Source organism: Ursus americanus, chromosome 29 (assembly GCF_024610735.1).
Source record: "Ursus americanus isolate L20-20 chromosome 29, mUrsAme1.1.p, whole genome shotgun sequence".
Lineage (NCBI taxonomy): Eukaryota > Metazoa > Chordata > Mammalia > Carnivora > Ursidae > Ursus > Ursus americanus.
Window position 1 is genome coordinate 28,946,847 of NC_142155.1, and position 27,553 is coordinate 28,974,399.

At 45.1% G+C, this 27,553-nt stretch overlaps 1 protein-coding gene across 1 annotated transcript; it reads right to left on the reverse strand.

Annotated features, from left to right (window-relative positions):
• Positions 1-5,543: 5,543 nt before the first annotated feature.
• Positions 5,544-26,812, reverse strand: LOC123797006 (putative adhesion G protein-coupled receptor F2P). The gene is made up of 8 exons (XM_045804661.2): positions 26,738-26,812; positions 21,503-21,545; positions 20,680-20,831; positions 18,483-18,716; positions 16,201-17,562; positions 11,294-11,335; positions 7,257-7,316; positions 5,544-5,618 (listed from the first exon to the last, which is right to left on the reverse strand). The coding sequence occupies exons 1-8, from the start codon at positions 26,810-26,812 to the stop codon at positions 5,544-5,546; spliced, it is 2,043 nt and encodes a 680-aa protein (XP_045660617.2).
• Between the last annotated feature and the right edge of the window lie 741 nt (positions 26,813-27,553).

The following is a 27,553-nucleotide window of genomic DNA, read 5'->3' on the forward strand; positions in this document are numbered from 1 at the left end:
TTTGGTCCTGGCACGTGTACTCACCGCATCCAGGAAAGCTAGCAGCCGGGCGGGAGGGTTGGCACCGAGTTTCCGGCCGCTGTGCCCCACCATCACGGGTGCCTGCCCTTGCGCCTCCCATGGTCCCCTTCAGTGCCTGTGATCCCTCCTCTCCATTTTTGAAAGGGAAATCCAAGAGGCCCCAGTGCAAACCAGCCACCTGTTGTGAGAAGTCTGAGAACTGTAAAACCGCCCTGGGTTTCGAGGCTTGTGTAAGTCTGTGATTCACTCCGCGATGGGTCCATCAAGCACGCCTAAGAGAAATTACAGGTTTCTCCTGTCTGGAGTAAATCCATTAAAATGAGTCACTTGTTTGTGTTTTAATTCCTCGTCTGTATCTCAGACGATCACATGAGACCGGGCCGCATCTCCTGCACTGGTGTAATTAGAACACGGGGGAAAATGCAGAGTTGGGCCACTGTGGATGATGAGTTTTAAGGGCTATCACAGTTTTGCCTGTGTTGGTGTGGAACTTGGGGAAACACTGGCTAGGAAATCGGTAAATCATGATCTAATCCCTACCTTACACCAAAGAGATTTTTGTTTTATTTTTTGATAACTGGGCCAAGAGTTCTTCCCGAGCCTCGGGCCATGACCATAGGCAGTTCAGACACAGAAGGCACAGTGTCCACTTGCAAGTAGCTTCATGTGGTCTGACTGCCGACAGAGTAGCCAGGTTGGATTTCCTCTCTCACCACCAAAACCCACACATCCCTATCCTAGTGTCTCCTATGTATATACCGCCCCCCCCCCCCAGCCCCAAAACCTAACACAACCTCCATTTCAATATCACCAGGGGAAATGTTGACATTAAGGAAAAGTAAGGGAAAGGCGATTTTGTTCCATCTTTTACAGTAATGAAGATTAAGGAGGCCCCGTTTGTGGAACTAGGTCGTTTCTACTGAGGTTGTGAGGTAAGTGCCGGATCATTTGGGAATTGAAAAGCCGGTATCATCAAACCTGTGGGTGTGTAATCAAAGGCTTTTATTAAACACGTTCTACGTGCAACACACCTTGCTCTGCACTTCGGGCGTACGAAAGGGAGTCACACAGTGAGTACAGCAAGTGAGTAACCCGGTCCCCAAAGGTTTAGTCTTATCTGAGAAAGAAAATCTACGTACACCAAAAGGCAGAAAGTAAACGAACAATAAAACACAATAAATACTAAATATAAAGTGAGTGTCACGGATTATAAATATTATAGGAATCAGGTGGGGTCCATCAGCCCTTCTGGATGGACTCATCAGGGAAGACTTCATAGAAAAGTGAAAAGTGGAGCAGAGCTCAGACAGTGTGCCCCAAATAGAGCCCCCGAGTCTTTCCCAGGCAGGGGACTCTGTATGACAATCGTGGTAACACTGAATGAAAGAACTGTCCAGTGATATGCTCAGTGGATTTTGCTAGCTGACCCCCTGATGTTGAACAGACTGAATCAAATGCTTAATTCTTTTATTTAGAAGTCAATGAACTAACTTCCACGAGGGTGCCGGTCTCCAAGCTCATGGCCAAGCCCACGGCTGTGTGTTTGCTCGTGTGTCTGTACGTACGTGAATTTACAGGCACTTTAACAAAAACAGCTAACATTTTCACGGCCAAATACCAGTCTAAGTATTTTACCTACATGTATTCATTTAATCTACAACAACCCTATGAGGTAGACTCTATTTTTTCAATGTATGGGTGAGAAGAACAAAATGTAAAGAATTTAAGTAATTTTCCCAAGAATCATCATGTCTTAAGTGTCTAACCACGAATCTGCCTTAGACACTGGTAGCACCAATTTCTCCTTGAGCCACTTGAGCAAGTCACTTCCTTGGTGAGGTGTGAGTAGGACACTGGATGCCTTTCCACTCGGGGTCTTCCACAGTCACCCTAAACGTGCGGTTCACTGACTTCTTTCAGGAAGGGGCAGACTGGATGGTGGGCTGCAAGAGAAAAGGTACAGCTTCCTCAAGGGATTTCCAAACACTTCTGGAGTTTCTCTGTTAGCACCCATGGGCCCTTTCGTGGTGAATAATAAGCCCAAGGAAGAATGCCTTTACTGCCATCCCATCCCAGGAAGCGGTCTACATCTGAGGAGAGCATCCTAGATGAGACTGTTTCATGCTTAACACACAATACAGATGAAAGACCAATCTCTCTCCCTTGATCGTGCCCAGAGTTCCCATCTATGAAATGAGGCCATTGGACACAGTCTTTTCTAAGGCTTTTCCAGATTTCTAATTCTAGAACTATTTGGCTTCACGAGATTCCATCCTCACTTCAATACATTGACGCTGCGTAAGTCACATTTCCTTGTACTGAGATCTCTGCGTCATGAAAACTGGGACTGTGCCTGCCTCACTCCCTTCCCTGGAAGAGACTCGACAGAAATAACTAGGGAAATGTCAAATTAAAATCCCTTCCTGACGTCATTTGAGAAAAATGTGACTGTTGTCGCAAGATAAGCAATGCCACTAGAAAGATGACTTAACTCTGCAGGTTGGTTTCTTTTTCTACCTTCTGATTGACTTCTTCATTGTATTTTTTTTTTTTTTTGCTTTTTCAAGCCTCCTTACGTAGAGAAAATTTTTTACAGTAAAAAAGAAAGAGACCCCACTCATTCACAAAGTGTGTCTCACTTTCCCTTTTGCAATGTAATATCATTAACACTGGCTTCTTGGTAGGATAATTAGGGGCTATTCACTGCCCCCTTTTCCTTTATCCACTCATTTTCTTCTGATGCAACAGTCTGGTGCTTGCTTTATAAAAGAACTTACACACCCCCCCACCCCCCACAAAAGGCTTCTACCTATTGTACTGCCTTCCTATAGGGTGACTCCTTGTTTAAACATCCAATTTGTTTACCTACAAGGTTAAGAAAATGAGCAGCTCTGTACTTGAAATATGATAGTCTCCCTTCCTCATCACTGGTTTCAAAAAAACATTGTTGGTGAGGGTTAACCTTACATCATCGGAGCAGACAGAGTCCCTCAGTGGTTCTGTGTCTTAAGGAGCAAGTTCAGAGCTGGAAGCCAATAGACTTGGGTTTCTAGCTCTGGCTCAAGCCTTGATTAGCTGTGGCCCATCACTCCAGGCTCCAGGCTTCTTAACTGACAATGAGCATCTTTCTGGTTCAAAAGCTCTATGTTTTTCACTTGGCTCACGGCCAAGTTGCATCTCAGCCCAAGCCAGGCTAACCATGTAATCCATTTAAATTTGGACAGGTGGACTATGCTGGCAGTTGGATTCCTTTTGTACAAAGAACCAGCAATGACTTATTTAGAGTCAGCCCAACTGTTGGTGACTATTCACGAGGGCCCCTCCCTTGGCAACCGGCAGAATCCAGCCAGGTGACATCCCAGGCCACCTTTGCCAACATGAACCAGACTCTCTTCCTGAGGATAAACATGACCCAACAGCATGAGCTGGAGGTTCCAGCAAGACCAGAGTCCTGCTCCAGCCCATTTTGTCTTTCTGTTCCTTTGTGGATGCCTGGCATGGCATGTATATGTATGTTGACAGTTGTTGGGGAGAAGGGTTCAGCAGCGCAGAACAGCTTAGCCAGAGGGGCCCTCCGTCCTTCCCACGCTTCATGCACTCTTCCATCAGCAGCACAGCCTGGGAGGCTCCTTCATACTCCCAGAGGCAAGAAGACAGGGTGAAGGACATTTTCCCTGGGGCTCTGCCATTCCTGGAACGTATGACCTTGTCAAGAACAGAAAATCATAACTTTAATGTACAAGCAGCAAGACCCCAAAGCCTCACAACAGCTGCATTATGGACTCACTCTTTCTGGAACAATAAGCCCCTTTGGGTAGAGTCCCCTTGGCAAATGGGAGTCTTTTAAGTCACCCTGGAATCCAGGAACAGGCAGTTTTCTGTTGCCTACAAATGCTGGGTTACAAACCTTGTCTTTCTGTAAGCTGGACCACTTCCTTTCCTCTTGGAAAAGACCTCTTTCTTTGTACAAGGTCCTAGGCTGCCACAGAAGGTCTGAGCCACAGCGGCTTACTGGAGCCCAGATGTACTGGGGTGGCAGAGGGAGGCTCTGTCTGGATATCTGAGCGCCTCACTCTCCATCTCTCTCCGCTCTGTCTCTGTCACTGTCTGTGTTTCTGTATACATCTCTGTTTCTTTCTGTATCTTCTGGGTCTCCCTCTGTAACCCCTGGCCTCTCTCTGCATCTCTCTGACTCACTGTGAATGTGGGTATCCTGTGCCGGGTGGCTAATCTTCTCCCTCTGGATCTATAGGGACACAGACACACAGGATTGGAAGACTTGTCTGCGCATGTCCACCTATCGCTGTGGCTTTCGTACAACCCAGAGTCACCACGCCCCTCAGTGTCTCTGTACTTCTGTTTCCCCCTTCCCTCTGTTTCTCTGTCTCTCTCTCTCAGACATTACCTCAAAAGTGAATTAACTTCTCTATTATCCCCGAAGCCTCTCACAGATAGTGTTTATGATAAGTCCTGGGCCACGGTGGGATATGTGGAGATGTTGTTGGTCTCACACCCTGGGGATGGGGAGTTAGAGAGGGGAGGGGGGCGGCAGCCATGCAGAGCTGGCACTTCTGCTCACTCTGCCCGAACTACACTCAGGCTAACTTACAACCACTCTCAGATATGCCTCATTGTTTTACAAAACCAACAAAAGTTTCAGTAGTGCAACCAATAGAAGCATGGACATAACTCTAACCATACCTAGATGAGAATGGCTTGTATAAGAATCCTTTCAACCAAGAAAGAAATCATTCTTAATTACAACAACTCCCTCTGCGACGTTTTTAAAAGAAATGTCATATAGATGGCATGTCTTTGAGAACCCCCTTCCTTCGCACTCACCTCCCAAGTTAGGGGTCTGACCGGGTTTGTTAGCTTGGCCCTTTGGTGGGGTGACAAGAGAAATCAGTAGAAACGTTCTGTTGACAACAAAAGTAAAACTGCACTTAATCATTATTAGTCTATTTGCAATTATCACAATTATTCCAAGCACAGAGAGAGTGGCAACCTGTAGCAATTGATTTTATCCTTTCACTCCAACCCCTTCTTCTTTATATTAGCACCGCTGACAACATAGGAACAGGCCGGTGTGAGAGCTTCTCCATGGCACTCGCCTGGCTCCCTCTCCTGAGGGGTCTTTCGTGTGGGAGGGAGGCGGGAGGAGGCAGGTGAGTGGCCTGGAGAGACAGAGCAACACTAGAATGCCTCCTAGACCTCAAATAGCTCTTCTCAGCTGGCGTGCTGGAACCTTCCATGGTACAGTCATCCTTTTATAATGTACGTGAGTCTAAAATAGCCTCGTGTCTTAGGGAAACGTTGTTTAGGACAAGTAATGCATTAACTGGCCGGTAGAATGACCACACAGACTAACGCACCACACTGGATATAAAAAGAACACAGACGCGCACATTTCGTATCCTGGGCATGGGGAGCGGGGACTGACACCTCACAGGCAGTTACTACCTACGAGGGGACAGAGTTCAGTCTGGCCTGTGGGAGGTTGCTACCCAAGGAGCAGAGGTCTACAAGGCAGCAGAGAAGGCCGACAATAAGCCTACTTCCTCTGAGGAGGGCTGAGAAAACTGACTTGCAGCAGCCTACAGTTAGTGGGCAGAGGAAGGGTTGCAAGAAGTTAGCATAAATTCACCGGGTTCCTAGACCATGGTCCATAGCCCTGGCAGCTCATCAGAATCGCTGGGGAGTTAAAAAAAAAAAAAAAAAAAAAAAAGTGACAGGCCCTACCCCCAAGAGTTTCTGGTTTAATTTTCTTGGGTGTACGTGGTATTTCTTAAAAGTTCTCTCGGTGTTTCTAAGGTGCAGTTGGTGTGGAAAACCACAGACTCCAACAACCAACAAACTGATAATAAAGTTCTGGGTATAATCCTGACTTTTCTTTTACGTAAAAACACAAAGGGAAGTGGGCCAAATGACTATTTCTGGATGGCACTGAAGGGCGGAATACCTCTGTGTGGCTGGATGGATTGGTACCGAAACGGTCTCAGAAAGGATCGGTGCCAGATTGGAAGGGTTCGCAAGAGCCCGGCCCCTCCTGAGAGCACCAGGCAGACCAGTGAGCTGGGGCGGGGGGTCCGCCAGGCGGGCTGGTTAGAGCAAATACGTACAATGCTAGGTACTTCAGGAAAGCGTGGATGAGAGGGTCCCAGCATTACAACCACCTGGGGGAGCTTGTAAAATTCCCAGACCCACCGCAGACCCATCCAATGAGACTCCCCAGGGCGGGACTCAGGCAACATGTAGGGAAGCTTCCTAATTGTCTGCAATCTTTGGCTAAGGTTGAGATCCGCTGCTTTAAATAATTATGGATGTTTATTCTCAATAAAACATAGCTTTTTAAAATTTCAGCTGGAAAGGATATGGAGAGATCAATAATCCCCCAGGTTTAGAGACCAAGGACCAAGTTTGGGTAGGAGGAACAGCAAAAGAGGTAGGAAAATAAAGGGAAGAGAAAGGAGGGAAGGTTGGGGGGGGGGGCTAAGAAAATCAAAGGAGAGAGACTAGAAAGGCAAGGGATATGGGGGGGCAGTGCTGCCACTCAAGGTCACGGGGTGCCGCCCCTACCGTGGGTATGGATCCCATCCAAAGCTGGCGTGGGAAACTCTAGACTGCCTCTTCTCTTGTGATTGGGAATGAGCCCTGGGCCAACCCTGATGTCTCTTTTGCTGCCAACCGTTTTCCCGTGTTTCCCTCAGAAGGTGCCTTGGCGTGAGAATACATGATTTGTGCCCCGTGGAAGTGAAGGTCAAGGAAAGGCGTGTGTGTTACCAGACGGTAGAGGCTTCCCTACAACATGCAGAGCCGCCCCGGCCTTCCTTACAACTCCAGTAACCATGGCAGCCAGCCCCTCTTGAAAATCAAGCTCTGCGTCCGAATTTGCTTCCCTGGACTTCCACACTTTGTATGGGGTTCAGCCGACTAGAGTCAGAGAGAACGAGCAGGCTGTCACAGGAAGCTGGGATTTTTCTCTTCTCTCATTCCTCCGCTTCAGCACCGGCTTGCTCTCCTGCTGCCTGGGTTGAGGGTTGCCCCCCACCCCCCGCCTGGCCACTCTCCTCTAAATGCCTATAAGTCTGCTTTCCTCTCTTTGGATGTGGCGCCACTATTCTAGAAACAATCTGAGCAGCTGGGAGAGGTGCTCACGGGGCACTTCTGAACCACCCATACCACAGAGCATTTTCGCAACACTCCACATGCAATAATGAGTATGAAGGCTTTACCGCAGATATTCTGGAGATCCATTTTGCAGAAGTTACTCGACTCTTTAAAGCTTCTCTTATCTGGATAGAGAACAAAAGGAGTTGAGAATTAAAAGATTGTGAGAAGTCAACCCAGGTGCTGAGGCCGGGCAAACACTCTGGTGAGATGAGAGAGTGTGTTACCAGCCAGGCCCTGGCGGTGGGATGAGGCGGGGTCGGTAACTGGGAGAAGTGCTTCAGGAAAAAGTGGGGAAAGGGAGAGATGCAAGAAGATGAGGCTGGAACCGGAGACTTCTATTCAGAGGACTGACCCGTGAACCCCGTGGCTAAGAAATACAGTTTGCCGCAAGCTGGAGGAAACTTTGATTTCACTTTGGGAGTAGGTTTTTGGAGCGCTTGAATAGTCGGACATTTCCCAAAGCTGGTCTGTTATTTGAATCCCCCTTTCTAGGGGCACCTGGGTGGCTCAGTAGGTTAAGCATCTGCCTTAGGCTCAGGTCATGATCCCAGGGTCCTGGGATGGAGCCCCGTGTTGAGCTCCCTGCACAGTGGGGAGCCTGCTTCTCCCTCTGCCCTGCTCGTGCTCTCTCTCTTTCATAAATAAATAAAATTTTTAAAAGAGAAAACAACCCTGTCTAGAGGCCAATCCATAGTTAAAAAAAAAAGAAGAATCCTATGCAACATAGCAAAAGCCCATGGAATGAAGAAAATAAGAATAATAAATAACAATTATATTTTGTTTTTTAAATATATATTAAATAGATTTAACATAAATATGAAATGTAAATATATTTAATACATATTAAATAATATATATGATTATATGTGGTATATTAATGCTAATGTAATATATAATAATAGAAATTAATATAATATACTAATGAAGCATGTTTATGTATTAAATAATATAAGTAATGTATGATGTATATATAATAACATGATATATAATAATATAAATTAACATAATATAATGCTAATATGGCATATTTATATATTAAGTAATTTTTAAAAGATTTTATTTATTTATTTGACAGACAGACAGAGAGAGTACAAGCAGGGGGAGAGGGCGGCAGAGGAAGAAGCAGGCTTCCCGCTGAGCAGGGAGCCCGACATGGAGCTTGGTCCCAGGACCCTGGGATCATGACCTGAGCCAAAGGCAGATGCTTAACCGACTGAGCCACCCAGGCACCCCTATATTAACTAATTTATTAATGTATCGAATATATTTTGTTTCTGAAATTATATTTTGTTTTATATTCACATATTTTTCATGCCTGTCACCTCATTTTATTCAAGAAATAATCCCGTAAAATAGAAACTATTATTTCCATTTTACAACGAAGGACATTAAGAACAGGAGGTGAGGTGACACCCAAAATCAGTTGACTGCTGAGAAGAACTGAGACTTCACGTCATGTCCCCAGACTCCAAACCAGCCTGTCATTTTCCCTACATCTCTCCTGAGGAAGGCAGGCACTGTCTTATTTCTATTCCATCTTCCCTTCCACTTCGTAAAACGTTATTCACCTCCCGAGGCCTTGTAGTTCTGTCTTCACAGTTAATGGGTACCAAACTGCTCCAGCTCAGAGTGACTTCACACTTCCCAGGAAATGCGGTATTCTTTGTCACACATGGATCCAAAGGGGAAGAAGCACTCCCTGGGGTTTGGGGGCTGTGTACTCAAGGGTCCATGGGGATATGGGGAAACAACCTGGAGTTTCTATTTACATCTCTTTTTTTCTCACCCTTTTAAATGTTATGTTCATAACATGCAAAATGCATACTTTGTAAATTGATAATAAACCCATCTGGGGACATATGCTCACTGCTTTTTACTAATCCTAATAAAAAAAAAAGTGAGGATTCCTGGCATAAACAACTTTATGACAATTAATCATGTATGGTCCTGTGACATCTTTGAGTCTTGACCTTTTACAATATAATGTTAAATGTAAGAGGTTTTGATCTTGATAGAAAGTTCCATGTCTTAGAGCTCTTTGCACATCTCACGACACCTGGTAAATTAATAAGTAACAATCCTGCTGATGATGCTTTGACAATAAATACTAGTGGTGGCATTATGACTAATAAGAAAAATAATCATATGGTATACAACTGTGTACTACCTTAAATGCTTTCTGTGTTTTTTCACTTGCAAAATCACATTTGTTCTTTACCAGGATCTAGCAGAAGAGGCAGGAAAATCATCATTATCTCTGCATTCTGTTTGGGGGATCTGCGCTCCTGAGAATTAAGGAACTCCCCTAATGGCATGAAGTTAGTACACAGAGATAGAAAGACTGAAACACTAACACTCCACCACCTCTAAATAATTTTTATTAGGTCGATATGATAGTCTCATGACAAAATGAAGGACCAGGGTGAAATGCCTCTTTCATAAACCTCAGCTATTATCTTAATAATAGAGTTAATTGATTAATTAAAAATCAACCCTGCAGTGAAGGTGTTTGCATCTATGTTTTTTTTTTTAAGATTTTATTTATTTATTTGACAGAGAGACAGCCAGCCAGCGAGAGAGGGAACACAAGCAGGGGGAGAGGAAGAAGCAGGCTCTTAGTGGAGGAGCCTGATGTGGGGCTCGATCCCGGAACGCTGGGATCACGCCCTGAGCCGAAGGCAGATGCTTAATGACTGCGCTACCCAGGGGCCCCTGCATCTATGTTTGAGAGAGTTGCTTAGTTTGCTCACTCTAAGAGGCAGTGTCCTACAAAGGAAAGAGGGCGATCTTAGAAGCCTGAGTAAACGTTTGATATTTTATTCATTTGTTTAGTTTTTATCTGTTTTCACCACTCACCACTGACACACACTCCTCTGTATTTGGAAAATTCCCTTCCCCGAGTCTACTGCTCTTTAAGGTGGAACTCACTGTCCCCACCTTCCTTGGGGCAGAGATGCAGCCATGTGACCCGGACTCAGCCAATCAGACTGCAAAGAAGCAGGTGCCGGTGGATCCCCAACAGGCTGGCCAGGGGTGACCTCCAAGACAACAGGACCGGCAACTGTAGTTTAGCATCTGCTGCCTGACATTGGCCTGGTGAGCTGTGCTCTCTGTGCCCGGGGAAGTGGGGAGGAGCACTGCTGTCTAGTTCTGTGCTCTGGATTGGGAATTGTTCCTAGCGTGTCCCCTCCCTGCCTACAAGCCGGAGAGACCTTCCCAAAGATGATCTTGTGAGATTTAATAAATCCTCTTTCTGCTGCAACTTGTTAAGAGTGGGTTTCTGTAGAGCTCATGGGCCGGGTTAATCACTCCGAGCCTTGGTGTCCACCTCCATACAACTGAAAGTAAGAATACCCAAGATTGTTTTAAGGACTAGAGCTAATGTACATAAAATGCTTAGCTCCGTAGGAGTTTGCCAGATGGTAGATTTTACTTGCATCATAAAGAAGAATGATGTCTTGTGCAAGTGTCTGTGCAAATGATTGAGGTAGAGGATGCTCAGTAAGTGGTCTTTACAAGCGAGGATTTCAGGGCCAAGTACTGATCATGCAGGAAAAGGAAAAAAGGGAGGAGGAGGAGAAGTGGAAGAAGAAGAAGAAGAAGAAGAAGAAGAAGAAGAAGAAGAAGAAGAAGAAGGAGAAGAAGAAGGAGGAGGAGGAGGAGGGGGGGAGGAGGAGGAGGAGAAGAAGAAGGAGAGGAAGAAAAGGAAGGAGAGGATGAAGAGAGGAAGAAGGGGAGGGAGAAGGAGAGGAAGAGGAAGAAGAAGGAGAGGAAGAAGATGAAGAAAAAGATGGGGAGGAAGGAGAAGGGGAAGAGGAAGGAGAAGGAGGAGGAGGGGCTGGAGGAGGAGGAGGAGGAGGAAGAAGAAGAAGAGGAAGAAGAAGAAGAAGAAGAGGAAGAGGAGGAGGAGGAGGAGGAGGGGAAGAGAAAGGAGAAGAAGGAGAAGAAGAAGGAGAGGAATAAGGAGAAGATGAAGGAGAGGAAGAAGATGAAGAAGAAGAAGAAGAAGGGGAGGAAGAAGGGGAGGGAGAAGGGGAGGAAGGGGAAGAAGAAGGAGAGGAAGAAGAAGAAGAAGAAAAATTATCATTATTTATGATACCTTTGGGTCCAGGATTGTTCCAAACACCAAGATGAAGAAGCCCTGAGAAAGACAGAAAAGAGCCATTTTAAATACCAGTACTCATCAGTTCCTATTGTGGTAAAAAAACAAACCAAAAAACCCACCTAAAATAAAAACGATTTATTAAATCTTTGACTCTCTGAAGGTCACAACACCTAGATTCATCCATTCGACGAATATTGATTGCGCGTCTTCCATGTCCCAGCCTCTGTTCTAGATGCTTGGGATACCTCAGTAAATCAAACAGACCAAGGTCCGTGATTCATACCAGATTATGAGACTTTCTTTTTAAATTGGGCAAAATAAAAGTGTTTTGCATTTATCAGGAGCTCACCAAAATGTTTATCTCACCGGAATATAATACTCGGAGTAAGAGTCACAGAAGATGTTACCATGGACAGCAAGCAGCCTTGCAGTCCTTGCACAAACTGTAATGAAAGAAACTTCCACAGGAAAAAATCAAAAGCGGCTATGCTCAGCTTCTGTTAACACTCTCTACCTCCTTCCTCCATCCGCAATCCAAGATTGCTCCAAACCTTGCAAAGAAAAATCAAGTGCATGGGCCCTCAGAAGACTAAGACACAAAACAGATTGAGCTTCTCAGCACATAATGTGTGCTCAGAAACTGACGCTCCAAATAGGAGGACATGGCGGGAATGCCTTCGCTCCCAGATCCCTTACCAGCCGTACAAAGACAGACCCCATTAAAGTCAAAGGGAAGCAGTTCCTCCATAGGAACAGTCCGTGTGAGCTGGCCCAAAACCACCCTGGAAGAAGGAAGGAAAAGTATTCGTCCCATTTTCAGACAAGGAGAAAGAAACTCAAGAGATTCAATTTTCAACATGTGCGAGATAGCAGCACGCATTAGACAGTTTCTCCTGAAGGTGTGGCTGCTCTTCCCGGCTCACCTGAGAAGGGAACGAGATAATGACCTTTGGTTAACAAGGCATTCCCTTGTTAAGCTGCTTCGATTTCATAATCGAATGTGAACGCTTACCCAGGCAGAGGTCTATGAAGACACATGGATTTAATATGAATGGCGTCACAAAGAGGTTGCAAGCCGGTGGACCCCAGCAAGAGCAATACCATCCCCACTGCTACCTCTGTGTGTAAAAAAAAGCTTACCTGAGAGGTGGAGGATCTCACAGGGACTGGGGCTGGCCATGAAGCTCATCCTTTCCCCAAACATACTAGATGTACCTATCCATTCAGCCAGGCCAGCAAGCACTCCAAAGCTTGGCGAAATTGCTTTTCTGTGTGACACTCTCAGCCTACAAGATAACTACTGAAATCTGTCACTGTGCCTACCAAGAAAATGTCACAGATGGCATGGCCCATTAGGTTACAAAGCGTCATTTGTATAAAGATACGTGGGACAAAAACATCCAGGCCTGGTTTCAATACTAGGAATACATTTTAAATCAGAATCTCCATGAATTTTTGCCTAGGAATTAAATTTTTTAAATATCTAGAAACCGTGACGTTAGCCTGTTTCCTCTAAAAAATACATCCTTCTGGCTAAAGGACAAAGAGGAATTTCTCTCCTTATAAGATTTCCAATTTCTCGAGGTTAAACTAAGTATATTCCTATCTGCAACACTTGGCATAATGCCCAACACAAAATACTCAATAAATATGGCGACTTTGTCTATTTATTCATGTGCGTACCTGTGTCTAGATCTGTGTGTTTAATGGTTTTATTATGCAACGTGCATTTGTACAGTCACAAATACGTAACAGGGAAATACTCCACTTTTCATTGGTCCCACCTTGGGAAAAGTTACGCAAAATATCATTCAGAAAATTTGAATAAATTATTAATCAAGGGTTTAGTATCTGATTGATAAAAAATTCCCTGGTGGCAGCTTCTTTGCATTTCTTTTAGTAGATAAAGCACAATTTGAACAGATAAATCTCAAGGTGTTCTCCCAAATTTTAAAATATACACTTTATTGTTAGGGAAGGAATGTTCATATCCCCCCACCAAAATGTGTCTGTTAAATCCTAGCACCCAATATGAAGGTATTTGGAGGCATGACTTTGGGAGGAAATTAGGTCACGAGGGTGGGGCTCTCATGGACGGGATTTGCGCCCTTAGAAAAGAGGCCCCAGAAAGCTGCCTTGGCCGTCCTGCTATGTGACGTTATAGTACGAAGATGGCTATCCATCTATGAGGCAGGAAGCGGGCTCTCTCCGAACACTGCATTTCTGTGCGCCTTGACCTTGGACTTGCCAGCCCCCAGAACCGTGAGAAATAAATTTCTGTTATTTATAAGCCACCCAATCTATGGTGTTTCTGTTGCAGCAGCCCAACTGGACTGAGACAGTTACTTTTCTCCCATGAAAACAGCTATGAGGGGATCCCCAAACCTTACCCAGCCCACAGTTACTCTCAGTAAAAAGGAGAGAGGATACCGACCAGGAGCTGTGGGTTACACAGTGAGCAGTCAAGTCAGCAACTGACTACATACTGACAGTTCCCTAGCAAGGGGGGTGGTTGAGCTTTAAAACCAATGTGGGTGCTCCCACAGGGCTAGGGCCGGGAAACCTCCAGAAGAGAATTTCTCCTACATCTTCTGGACCTCGCCATGTGTTCAGGGGACTCTCTTTTCTGTCTGCTCGAACAGCACCAGCTGCCCCTCATCTTGGTTCATCCTGAGACTCTGCTCGTCCTGCTTCCTTCCTCTCACTTGATTGTGTCCCCCACCTCAGCAGATCGATGGCTGTCCTTTCTTCCCTCCCACACTGGGCATCCCGAGGATGCCCTGGTCCACTGATACTCTGGGAAATAGCAATAACCAGCTCTCCTAATTTGTAGCACTTGTCAGTCTCCCTGGTTAAGTACTCCCACCCTGGCTAGTTTAAATCGAGCAACGCGGCATCACCAAACGTGGAGTTAGGAAGCAGGGGGCACATCATTATACAGTGTTTCCACCGTACAGATACAATAGGTGCAAATAACCTCACATAATTAGGAAGTAATGTATTTTGAGGCTGTAGGTCCTTACACAAAATCTTTGTTTTATTTAATTATAAGTTTACATATTTAATTTTTAATGAGGACAGTTTGCAAAACTCCTGAAAATAAGAAGTCATTTCTCTTGACGAGTACAAACCAGCTCCAGCACACCAGTGCCTACAGCCTGCCCCAGTGTCTACCCTTCACCTGCACCCTGCTCTCAGCTTCTCACCTCCATCAGTACCGGCATTTAGATGAGCTCCACCTTCCTGGGCAGGAGTCAAGGCAGAAACTGAATTGAAATTATAAATTGATCCTGTCATGACAGATAAAGGAGCTCATGGTACCAAAATGCAAATGCTCACAGCCTAGTCCAGAGCAAAACTCACAGGCAAGATGGCTGCGGGGAGACGAGGCAGGGAAATGCGGAGGAATAGATATGTGAGCCCCTTCAGGGCTCTGACAAACAGCCATGGGGTGTGCTGAACAGAAATTTAAGACCACTGGGTGGTTATCCCAGCCCTATCTGTGACTGGCTGCATAGCCATAGGTAAACATGGGTAGCTGCATAACCATGGGTAAAAAGCTATACAAAAAATGTAGGATGTGGGATGCCTGGGTGGCTCAGTCAGTTAAGCGTCTGCCTTCAGTTCAGGTTATGGTCCCAGGGTCCTGGGATCAAGTCCCACATCGGGCTCCTTGCTCCACAGGGAGTCTGCTTGTTCCTCTGCCTGCCACTCCCCTTGCTTGTGCTCTCTCTCTCTCTATTTCTGACAAATAAATAAATAAAATTTTTAAAAATAAATAAAATAAATGTAGGATGTAATTCACGTTTTCTAGAATAATGCACAGAAACAGAGATTCAAAAGATGAGGTGCCCCTATTATTATTAACCTTGTAAGCCAAGGCATCAAAATGCTTATTGTAAAACAAAATCATTTATACCTCAATTTTGAAAGATAAAGGAGAAACTATTTGACTTCAAATCTCTATTATCCATCAGGTAAAACAGTTTTCTTCAAATAAGCCTACATTCAGAAAAAAGGATTATTTTAAAGGTCGTTAGAAAAGTAAAAGCTTTCTTATCAATTAGTTCCTATCTACAAATTTAGCATTCAATATAATGAAAGAAAAAAATGAAAAAAATTTTTGGTAAGGAATTATTGAATAGGAAATACTATACAGCCATTACAGACACATATTTATACATAGTAACCTAGTAAGAGGCTACCATGTATTTTTAAATGGAAAAGTAAGGTATGTAATAACATATATTTTTAACCCCTAGATGATGTCAAAATATATTTGTATATAAGCATAAAAATTTGGTACGGAGACCCATGAACCTGTGAACATTGCTTAATTCATAGAGGTGAGAGAAGAGAAGGGAAATTATTTATCTTTAATATCATTCTGTATGACTTGCCTCATTAAAATAAGATGGTTTCCAATGGGAACTAAAAATTCTAAATGGAAAGAAATACAATAAAAGTGCACATTTTAATACCACTAGTTAGGTACCTAGATTTGGGGGAAGCGGTGATGTTTAATTTCTAAACAGGAGCAGCTCAGCCTTACCGTTGGGCTATCTATGATCTTTAAGCCATTTTGGTACTTGGTGCCTTCCCACTCAGTGTTTTATTTCATTTTCCTAACACCCCTATAAGGTGGGCAGTACTATACCCATTTTTTTAAGTGAAAAAAATGTGGCTCAGAAACGTTAAGCAAATATCCCAAGAGAACCTTACACATTAGTAAATGAGAGAGTCAAGATTTGAACCCAGACCTTTTTATTTTATTTAAGTTTATTTCCTGACTCACTACACTACTCCAAATCTATTGTAAATACGATTGCAGAAGCTCCTGATAACAAAACTTCTTCCTGAGTTCTCCCACTTAGTACTGGGTCAGTAGCGTCTAGACTTACCTGGAAGGCATTGAGCAAGGAGAAGATAATGTGGAAGGCCAGGTTGCTGTCATCGACGACGGTGGCGATCCCGAATCCCCAGGTCAGTCCCAGCAGCGGTGTGAGGATGGCAATGTTCTTACTGATTCTCACGATGGCTCTCACTTCCTGGAACATGGAACTGCCAATGGCGGCTCGCTGGGTCTTGACAATCACCAGTGTGACTGTGATCAAGTTTACGACCACGATGGCCAGGGCTGGGACCACAAAGGCCAGGAGGGCCTTGGTCATGTCCCAGTTGAGCCAGCAGGCCTCAGGCCGTAGGTAGCCTTTGCTGGGCTCAGTGGCAGCAACCGTGACGGCAGCAATGAGCAAAGGGCACCCGTAGCCGACTGAAAAGAGAGCAGCCACCAGGACTGACTTGGGCAGTGTATGGAAAACAATCAGGATTCCATAGAGGATAAGGAGTGCCTTGGCAAGCATCCAGAAAAACACAGAAAGGTAAAAGAAATGAACAAAAAATGTGGCTGCCACACATGCGTTGTGGTGTGTCATGGGACCACTAAGAAAGGAAGCCACAATGAACCACACGTCAGCCATCAGCAAGGTGGCCGCGATGTTGGCGACGCACACGTGGCGTAAGTACGAGATCTCTGTCTTGGTCACTTGGCCCCAGACCAAGGCCTCAATGGACAAGCAAAGGATCAAGCTGCAAATCGAAATGCCCAGGCCTATGTACGTGACATGAGTCAGGATCGGGCTCTCCAAGATGTGGGGTGACGTAAGAATAGAGAAGGAGGTGAACAACTTGCTTGGCCTACATTTGCAAACAGCTTGCTGGGAGTTTTCTTGAATCATTTGACAGGCCTGCTGGTCCCATCTGCTCTCCAGGGGGTGCCAGCCAACGCACTGTGTCCTCCTCTCCTCTGACTTGCTGATCTTTTCAAAAATCAGTGAGATTCTTTTAAGTTCCTTGGGCAAAATGACAGACAAGACGAGCCCATTCACGGTGACGTTTTCCAAAACACTGGCTTCTAGGATGGCCCCGAGAGTTGGAAATGCAATGCTGACAGCCTGGGAAGGGGCAGGAATCTTCTGAAGTTCATCTCTACTGATGAGCACCCGTCCAGTGATCTCACTGCCTGTGTCGTTAATTCTCATTGAAAAAGTGAAATTCTTCCCAGCGTTGTCTTGGGATATGGTGGTGCCCGTAGTATGAATGAAGGCATCTGATATGTCAATGGGATACTTATTTATAAATAGCTTTCTTGCAAAGGAATTGACCGAGTGTAGCAGGACACAGCTGCTGTTTCTTTCAGGGATGAAGGTCCAGTTTGAGATGCTTCTGCTGTTAAGAATGTGGTTGGCCATGGTGCTATAACTCTGCCAATGAAGAACCAGCATTAGTACTGAGCCACTCCCCGCACCTGCCGGGACAGTCAAGATTCGCTTTTATACAGTGTGGTCCTCCAACTAGCCACCTAGGCATCCCCTAGGAACTCCAAAGGATGGGATCTCAGGGCCCATCCCAGACCTAGTGAATCAGAATCGGCATTGTGATGAGATCCCCGGGGTACACACAGGCCACCGAAGTTTGAGCTGGAGAACACAGAGAGGAAGGAATTGCCCTCGTGTCATGTATGAAGCATCTCCCTGTGAGGCAGGCCAGTGGGCAGCCTTCCCCAAGCTCACTGAATCATCGGTTCCCCTTCACACCCTGGTGAAGCCAGCCACTTGCCTACCCTGCTCCAAGTGTCCGTCATGCAAGGAACACCTATGAAGTCCCAACGGTGTGCAGGACCCTGGACAGGAACATGGCAAATCGAAATTTGATGCCAGAGGCTGAACCTCCTTTTTCTCCTCTGCCTCAAAGATTGAAAATAAAAGAAGTGAATCCAGGTCCACTTTCACACTTCCTGCAGCACACCCATATGGCTGTTTTCTTTGCATTCAGTTATTTTCCATTTTAGCCGCCTGTTCTGACTCACAAGGAAAAGTAGGAAAAGTCTCTCTCTGCAGGAACCAGAATGGTTCCTAGGCATTTTCAGTAGCCAAAACAGACATTGGGAAAGCTTAATCCCGTGTCAGATCCAGCACCCCGTAAGTGCTGTCTCTAAACGCGTATTGGCTGTGTTCACTTTCTCCATTCCTTTGTTTATTCTGTGGTGAACATTTACTGAGCGTTTACTATGCCAGGCATCACAGACACCGATGTGAAAGACCCTAAAAAGCCCACAGAATACTCCAGCGAACCTGCATTCCTTTCCACCAAAACATCATTCTAGGGAATCAAGACCCCTCACCTGCATCTTCACCTCGTCGACACCTGTCCACAGTACCGTGGATATGTTGTGTAAGAGCTGCACAATGACAGCAATGTTCCCCGGGCTCCGGGGAGACTGCCGAATGTTCCTGAGTACGCAGGACAGATCCTGCGGACACTTCTGCATCAGCAAGTCTGTGATGGTCTCAGACTCTTTGGCATACTCTTTTATGACTGTATTGCCTCCGAATGGTTGAACCGAATATGAGTTTGTCTAAGAAAGGGCAAAAAGAAAGTCTGTGTTAGGTTACTTTTGCTTTGAATGTGAAAGTAGCTTTGATAAAATTTAGGATAGCCTTGTCATGCAATTGTACATTGCAAAATGTTTTTCCATTTTACATCTTCATAGTCACATTTGCTATGGAATAACTTGCCCTATTACCAAGGTATATGAACAGAAAACCGAAGTTCCAGGTTGCCAGCTGCCGGCTCCTAAACCCTCCCCCTCTAGAGAGCACATGTTATCTTTAGCATTCAGACCCCTTCTGTGGATACACACCGTATGTATGTCCTGTGCCTCTGATACATTTCTAGTGTCATTGAAGCTTATTTTTACTAAGCGTATTTTAAACATAGAAATTCTGAACTAGATTTGGCTGAAACAACTGACACTAACACAAAAAGAGTGACTGAAAATAGTGATAAACGGTATCTCCTACTGATTCAGGCTCTGGGTCCCACACTTCAGAGCAGGGGTGCCAAACATGGCCCCTGACTGGCTGCCTGTGTTTTTGTAAATAAATTTTATTGGGACCAAGTCTGCTCATTACTGAAGTATTGTCTATGGCTGCTTTCACGCCACCATGGCGGAGCTGAATACTTGCAATAGAGACCCTATGACCCACAGGGACTAAAATATTAACTATCTGGCCCTTTACAGAAAAAAAAAAAACCGAAAACAAAACGGCCAACCCTTACATTAGAGCACACTAATGTGTGGCCTCCTCTAGCCTGGTCCTTCACAAGACAGAGGGACTGTGGGCCTAGAGGATATGCCTACTCAGAGCTCATGTCCCTGCATCTAGACACTCAGAGTCCCCGCTCGGCAACCCCAAGCCCACTTCCGGGGCCTGCATGGGCCTCTTCCCTAAGTCTACGCTACCAAGGATGGGCCGTGCCACCAGTATGCTCACCATTAGGCCCAAGGGGTGACAAAGGGACACCGGTTTTCAGGGTTATGAACATGTGACCTTGGCTCCCCACCACCCTGGAGGAGCTGGATAGAATCTGATGGGAGACCGGCAGGACATACTTTACTTAGCAGTCTGGAAACTTAATTTCAAGCATTTAGGTATTAAAACATATGGTGCGTGGGTCTCTGTGTGTATCTTTGCCCAGATTCCTCAAATTAGGGGTGGGCCCATTGGGAGACACGCTGGGGGGCGGGGGGCAGCGTTTTGAGGTCTGGTCGGGGACTTCAGGTTTAGCATCCACTGGCACTCCCCGTGGCCACCCCCAAAATCACCGAATGGGGATGTTCCCCAGACCAATGCTAAAGCATTGACTCCTCTGAAGGAATCAGGAGCCGAATGTCAGAAAGGTGAAGCCCCTACGAGAAGAGGAGCAAAAGAAACAAAAAGAGAAGAAATAATATTTCGCCTGATTGTATTTATCAAGATTGAATTTTTACAAATGTGTCATAACTTGAGTATGTACGGAAACAGGTTCATTTTTGTGATGAGGAAGTCCTTCCCTTCAGGAGCCTGCTCCTCGTGCTTTACTGAGCCCAGCAATCACCTGGGGGTCTTGACAGCCCACAGCTTCAGATTCCACAGGTCTGGGCTGGGGCCTGAACTCTGCATACCTAGAAGTTCTCAGGGCAGCCTGTGCTGCTGGTCAGAGAAGAGGACATTGAGGACCGAGGCTTTGCAGTAAAGAGCTAAGAGCAAAGATGGAGAACTAGGCCACGATCATTTGCGACAGCTCTTCTAGCTTTGACCTGAGAATCAGGCCCCTTTGCATCATGAAGCATGTGGGAGCCCAGGGCACAAACTTTCAGATCCCAAAGCGAGGACCTCCGTTCTTGTGCAGAGAGAGACAGCGCGTAGGTGTTATGTATTCACGCACAAACGCACTCACCTACCAACCCTGCCTCGTGCCCCCCCTCTCTCTTATTGACCATGCCTATGCATTGCTCATTTGGGGCTTCCCTCTGCATGTGAGAGAAAGGATATTACCTCAAAGATGTTGAAGGCATTAAGAGTCCGGCAGGTTTCCGTGATCTTGTGCCATTTCTTTTGCCTGCATAAAAACCCCGTATTTCCCTGAGTGTCTGGAGGGCAAGGTTGGCTGCAGTGGGAATTGTCCACACAGACACCATCACATACATCTGCGGAAATAAAAGGTATCAGCGTCAGATGGCGAGCTCGGGGCTCTGCACGGCGTGGGCCAATCACCAAGGTGTCAGCACAACGAGGACACATCAACCCCGCGGACATCAGATGTATTTTCTTTGCAAAGTGGAGGAAGATTGAAACAGATCAGTGATCGTCATCTATTTCAGTGACAAACACCTATTGTCTCCAACAGAATCTTATCCAGAACTCAAACGTATAAAACAGATAAAAGTGGAGCTTCCCCAGTTGAAGTGACAAGGAAGAGCCCACAGGTCCCTCAAACTCCTCCAGCTCCCCAGAACACGGTATGGAACCCACTGCACCCCATGTTCTGTGAGAAAGCTCCCAGCTCCAGAACTTCGTAATGAGTTAGGTCATCCATGAGTTCTCGCAGACCTGCTTTGGCCGCTGCTCCAGGCTGGGCTGGCTCAATCGAAAGAGTTTATGGCAAAGAACTCTCTGGCCAGGATGGCACAGAGGGTGCTGGAAGGAGAAGAGGGGAGCAGGGGTCAAAGGTATAATTTAATATGAGAAAACGAAAGAGTCCAAATGCGAGCCATCAAGGAGTCCCGTCTGTCATGCCGTCAACAGAGGGCTGAGCGTGGCTCTCTGTTATAATAAATAAACAAAACTTCCATTTGATCACTAACCACTGCCAACGTACCATGTGGCCTGGCAGGCATCTTCTCCTTGCTTTTGTTGGCAACCTAGAAAGGGAAAATAAAAATCCGCATGAAAACTAATCGTCGCGATGCCAGCCCAATGATCTACTTTAGTCACAGACTAATGGCCACGTGTGAATCAGCTCTGACACCAGGACGCCACCAAAAAGCCAAGACCATGAAGTATGGCCCCATGGCTCCATTTTGTCATCAGTCTGGACGGTGACTCAGCAGGAGCCCTCCTTCCTCTCCAGCAAGAAGGACCAACATTCTATCCAAGAAATACACCATGAGCAGAGGTGGACTTACATGGAAGTTAATGGAGGCTAAGCTTTGGAATCCCTTGCTTGTAATGGGTCCCTTCAAAGCACTGAGAGAGGGTCTAGCAATGTGTTCACACGACCATATATCTAATTAAATTTTCAAAGGCAAAATAATTTAACCATCTTCTGTTCAGACTATTTTTTGCCACTCCGCCTTGCCCTCTTCCCAACACCCTCATTTTGAATGGATAGCACTAGAGAGGCTGTAGGTATATATGGAATCTGGACAAGTATAAGTTGAGTTGGGGATCCATCTAGTTTGAATTTAATAGGATATATTTAAGAAGTTTGCAGTCATTTCCATATTACAATCTGGACATCAACACATAATGGCATTCATTTTAGAGTATTTACAATTCTTAAATAGTATTTACAATTACTCACAGAACGAGAAAATTCTAAGTGTTCTGGATACCTTGCAGCTCATAGTTGAAAGAAACTTATTAGATGCTTCCCCAAAGTTGACAAGTCTTACATATTTACATGACATTACTAATAATGAAATGAGAAGGTGAAAGATAATTTTCTAAACTAGCAATAATAAAAAACAAATTTGATCAGCAATGATAGAGGAAAAACTGAATAATCTCTCTATTTTCTCCATAGAAAAAAATATTATAAAATTATTGACATGCAAGTATGCAGCCAAAAATACACAGAAAAAGATGTGGGCAGTTTACTAATAAAAATATTGTGATTTTACTGGGTTTATTACTTAATAATGCTGAGTAATTGCTGAATGTAAAACTCTTTAGCATTTCTAAATTTGTTGTAAAATTTGAAATTTAATTAGTTTCCTGGATTTAAGTAGACATTCCTTTTCCCTTAATTTAGTATTTGTAATTTTGTATTCCTGTTCTTTGAGGGAACTCCCTCCAAATCTGGCTTCCCCCTATCATGAGCACTTCCCACCTCTCCTGATTAAAAACCCTTCTCCATCCCACTCATTCATATCAGACTGGAGCCCTCACTGAAAGGCAGTCTCACATTGTGGTCAACGGATGTACTCCGAGAATAGACCACCTGAGTTTAAATCCCAAAACCACCACTTGAGACCTTAGAAAAGTTCATCTCTCTGGGCCTCAGTCCCCTCACCTGTAAAGTAGGGTGAGAATGATAGTATTATAGGGGCGCCTGGGTGGCGCAGTCGTTAAGCGTCTGCCTTTGGCTCAGGGCGTGATCCCAGCGTTGTGGGATCGAGCCCCACATCAGGCTCCTGTGCTAGGAGCCTGCTTCTTCCTCTCCCACTCCCCCTGCTTGTCTCTCTCTCGCTGGCTGTCTCTGTCAAATAAATAAAACAAAATCTTTAAAAAAAAAAAAAAAAAGAATGAGAGTATTATAATTGTGTGATCCCTCAGAGCACTTTAAAGAAGAATGAATGAGATCATCCTACAGAAAACACTTAGAATGGCACCTGGAATATTGCAAGTAGTATTTAAGAGTGAGATCCCATTATTACTCTCTGAATAGGGACTTCCTGAACATCCGAATATCTATTACATACAAAGTTCAAGTTTGTCCCGTCCAAGAAGTCTTTCCTTTTTTTTTTCTTTCTTTTTTTTTATTACAATAATATTTTTTTATTATATTATGTTAGTCACCATACAGTACATCCCTGGTTTCTGATGTAAAGTTCGATGATTCATTAGTTGCTTATAACACCCAGTGCACCATGCAATACGTGCCCTCCTTACTACCCATCACCGGTCTATCCCATTCCCCCACCCCCCTCCCCTCCGAGGCCCTCAGTTTGTTTCTCAGAGTCCATAGTCTCTCATGTGTCATTCCCCCTTCTGATTACCACCCCCTTTCTTTATCCCTTTCTTCCCCTACTGATCATCCTAGTTCTTATGTTCCATAGATGAGAGAAACCATATGATAGTTGTCTTTCTCGGCTTGACTTATTTCACTTAGCATTATCTCCTCCAGTCCGTCCATGTTGCAGCAAATGTCAAGAAGTCTTTCCTGATCCATCTCTGAAGGACACATCCTTCTCTCTCTGGCTCCTGTAGGATTTATTATCTACACCACCATAGCACTCATTCAATGCTTCACATACACATATACTCACCTCCCTGCTATTTACTCTCTAACATATTATCTCCTCAGGTGAATTGTATGTTCCTTAAGAACATGGATTGTGTATTGTGTCTTTCCTATCACCCTGAGCAGCTAGTTCTGTGTCTCACACGTATGTGTGTATATGTACATATTAACATGTATATGTATACTGACATGTGCATGCATGTTATGTTTGTGTGTGTGCATAGAGAATGAAAAAGAGAGAGACTGAAATTTCCTGTTTCTGTGCCAGAAGTTTGAAGTTTGCTCTCTAGTGGCTGGGATGAGCCATGGTCCAATTCTCCAAGTTCCATTCCAAGATGGAAACCACTAGTGACTTAGCTATGTGAGTAACGTGTGGAGTCCATGTCCCTTTCTCCTTCACAATATTGTTTCTCTGTATGTTATCAAGAAACAAGCCCAAATCTTCCATTTCCTCTACCAATAAGAATTTATGGAGGATCTGACTTGAGCATTTTAGGGTCTGTCCAAGGGGAAGAAGGTATCACTGAGGATTCGTGAAATACAATGTCCTTCAAAGCACTGATGTAAAATGACCCCTCGTTTCACAGTCTAGAGATCCAAGCCTTGCTATATGCCCAGAAGACTTACAGGCTTTTGACGCAACAAGAATAATAAAATGGCATTTTTTGCATTTTGAAAGACCTTCTTATTTTATAGGTAAGGAAGGTGAGTCTTCGATAGGCGAGGTGACTTACCTGACGCCACGCAGGGGGTTCCTCTTAGAGCTGGGTCTAGAACTCAGCTCTTCTCAATCCTGTGACACTGTCCTTTCCACCAAGTCGGCCCACATGCAAGTGGAGACAGCAGAGAAGGATGTAGGGTGTGGGAAAATGATGCCCTCAACCCATCCTGAGAGGGCCGTGGTCTCCAATACACCACAATAAAGCACTTCAAAGTGAACAACTCTGGATAAGCCTTGGCCCATTAAACAGACTCCCATGAAGTCACATTGTATTAATCAGATATGTGCGCAGAAGACCATGGTGTGCTATTTACAAGGAATTCTGGAAACTCTCCCTTCTTAAGTGAAGGACCTGATTCACTTCTTCCCAATTAACTTGCCAAAGCACATGCATACCCAACTCCTCCTGGTCGCTTCACTTGTAGGGTAGCCTCTAATATGAACCTTTTGAGCTTCAGACATCTGTGATCTTCAGCAGAATACTATGAAAAAGACCCTTTGGAAACCTGTATTCTGCTAAACCTGAGAAGCTGCCCGAGTGAGAAGAGAGGTCAGGAGAGGGGTAGCACCCAGAAACTCAGCATCCAGCAATTTGTAAGTTGAGAAGAAAAGGATGGAATGTTCGTGAAGTGGTCTCCAATAACCAAGAAAACAAAACCAACATCCCAGGCTCTGCCTGCTCTCCAAGTTCTGTCTTGTGGGAAAATATGGATGTGGAAATGAAGAGGGGAAAGAGAACCAAGCTGTGGGGTCAAGACGCCTTCTGGAAGAGGTCTTTCTGAAGGAGTCTTTAGCCTGTCCCAGAAGCAAGGACAGCAAGCAGTTCAGTGCTATGGAGAAGGGGAGTCATGGAGAAAACTCCCAGCCAGTAGCACACTACTTAAAAGGTAAAGTAAATATCATTTGGAAACTCCTACAAAGAATTTCCAAAGTCTTTCTTTCCTAAGGAGGGTTTTGCTAAGAAGGCACATAATACAATGGAAAGAACAAGAAACAGGATCTGAAGAAACAGGGGTCCTGCCTTGGTGGTCCTGTGGCTGGATAGGTATGTAACCTCAAGAAGATCACATTCCACAGCATGGGCCTCAGTTTCTCCCTCATGTAAGAGATGGAGTTTCACCAGTTGATCTCAAAACTCCCTTCCAGATCTTGTAGTCCAATAATAATACACTATTCCCAAGAACATCAAAGTAGTTTTACGTCTCTCTCTCCATCTGTCTATCTCAATGATCCTCCACACCTTATTTTAAGTAAGTAACGGTTACAGACATTAAAATGACTTATGGGGGGGCGCCTGGGTGGCTCAGTCGTTAAGCGTCTGCCTTCGGCTCAGGGCGTGATCCTGGCTTCTGGGATGGAACCCCGCATCAGGCTTCCCTGCTGGGAGCCTGCTTCTTCCTCTCCCACTCCCCCTGCTTGTGTTCCCTCTCCCGCTGGCTGTCTCTCTCTCTCTCTGTCAAATAAACAAATAAAATCTTTAAATAAATAAAATAAAATAAAATAAAATAAAATAAAATAAAATAAAATAAAATAAAATAACTTATGGGAAAATATTCTAGAGAGAATCATAGGGCTCACTGCCCCACAAAATTTAAAACCAGTATGTCGCTACAAACTTCATCCCAGTTAAACCTTGATTGATCATTGACTATCTGAGGGGCTCATGGCTCCTTCCAGCCCATCCATTGTGTTCACTCTCAGGATTCTCAAAGAGATGTCATTTTGGGTGGGACAATGCTTCATTGAGCCAAACCATTCCTAGGTCCCACCCACTAAATGCCATTAAGTATCTCCCAGTCACTGCGAGATAGCCCTCGCCACCCCCACATTTTCAGGTGCCTCTACAGAAGTAGCACCCCTCTGGTTATGAGCAATGAAAACTTTCACCGCCAGAGGATATGAAAATAAAAAGAGTTTATGAACCATAAATCATTTGAGCCTCATTGCCTCTGAGGAACTCAGAAAAAATCAAAGGAAAATAGTTTGAGGCTATTAGCAAGAATGGGTTTTGGATACCTGTCGTTGCAATGTCTTCTGGTGGGACCACTGCCTCCTGCCTCTGCTTGGGCACACAAGCCGCCTGACCGATGGGTTTTCATTTCCATTTGCTTTCCCACCCGTTCCTCCTCCCACCTCCCTTTGCTTACCTGGCACAACGTCCTGCAGGACTCTGTGGGCAGAAGAAACACGAAGTAGTACAGCAAAAGTATATGAGTCATCATCTTCCACACAGCTGCCTTTCTTGCTTCTAGAAAAATCAATGGAAAAGCAAAGCGTCTCCAGTCTGAAGCTTTCAAAGCTTGTCGTTGCAGATCCAGTCAACCTGTAAGTCTAGGTTCCGTCCTTCGTGCCGTCAACTCAGACTTCTCTGCCACAGAGGTGGCAGCCCTGTGGCCTCCCGTGGACGTCACCGGGGAGCAGCAGCTGGGACTGGGGAGCGGGAAGTGCAGGCAATGGGATACCTGCTGTGGGAATCCTTCCAAAGGAAGCTGCCTGCTGGGCAGTAATGAATAATAGCCCGTGTTCAGGGAACCAGAAGGATGGTTCACTCCCTGGGTTAGGCAGGCCTGAGAAACATGTGGGTGGCTACGGTAGAAGAGCTGGGTTCCTATGTGCAAACTCAGCCCAGAAGTATCTTTGGAAGGAGACTAAGCTCCGGGCTTGGCCTGTGATCCTCACTCCCACCGAACTCTGGAGCTGTGTTTTCATAGGGAGGTAGCAAACTTCAAGACTGATCTTCCACAAGTCCTGCCATTGTTATTTCTGCCCAAAGTGATCAAAACTATGACGGTTCCTTGGCACCTAGAAAAGTGCAGGACACATGGTGGGCCTACGATATGCTCATTATAAAAAAAGGAAAGGAGGGAGGGAGAGGAGGTGGTCAGGAAGAGCTGACGATTTCTATCAGGTCCAGGCTCTGCAGACGACTCACATAAGTTGAATTTTTTTAGTATTAAATTTTA

Bases quoted from the DNA above. Each gene is read 5' to 3' on its own strand.
- LOC123797006 (XM_045804661.2), bottom strand. From the start codon at position 26,812: ATGATGACTCATATACTTTTGCTGTACTACTTCGTGTTTCTTCTGCCC. The intron at 20,832-21,502 runs GTACGTTGGCAG...TTATTTCCGCAG, and splicing joins GATGCCTGCCAGGCCACATG to ATGTATGTGATGGTGTCTGT. The intron at 5,619-7,256 runs GTAAAGCCTTCA...CACTAACTGTAG, and splicing joins GGATCTCCAGAATATCTGCG to GCTGCTGCAAGTCAGTTTTC.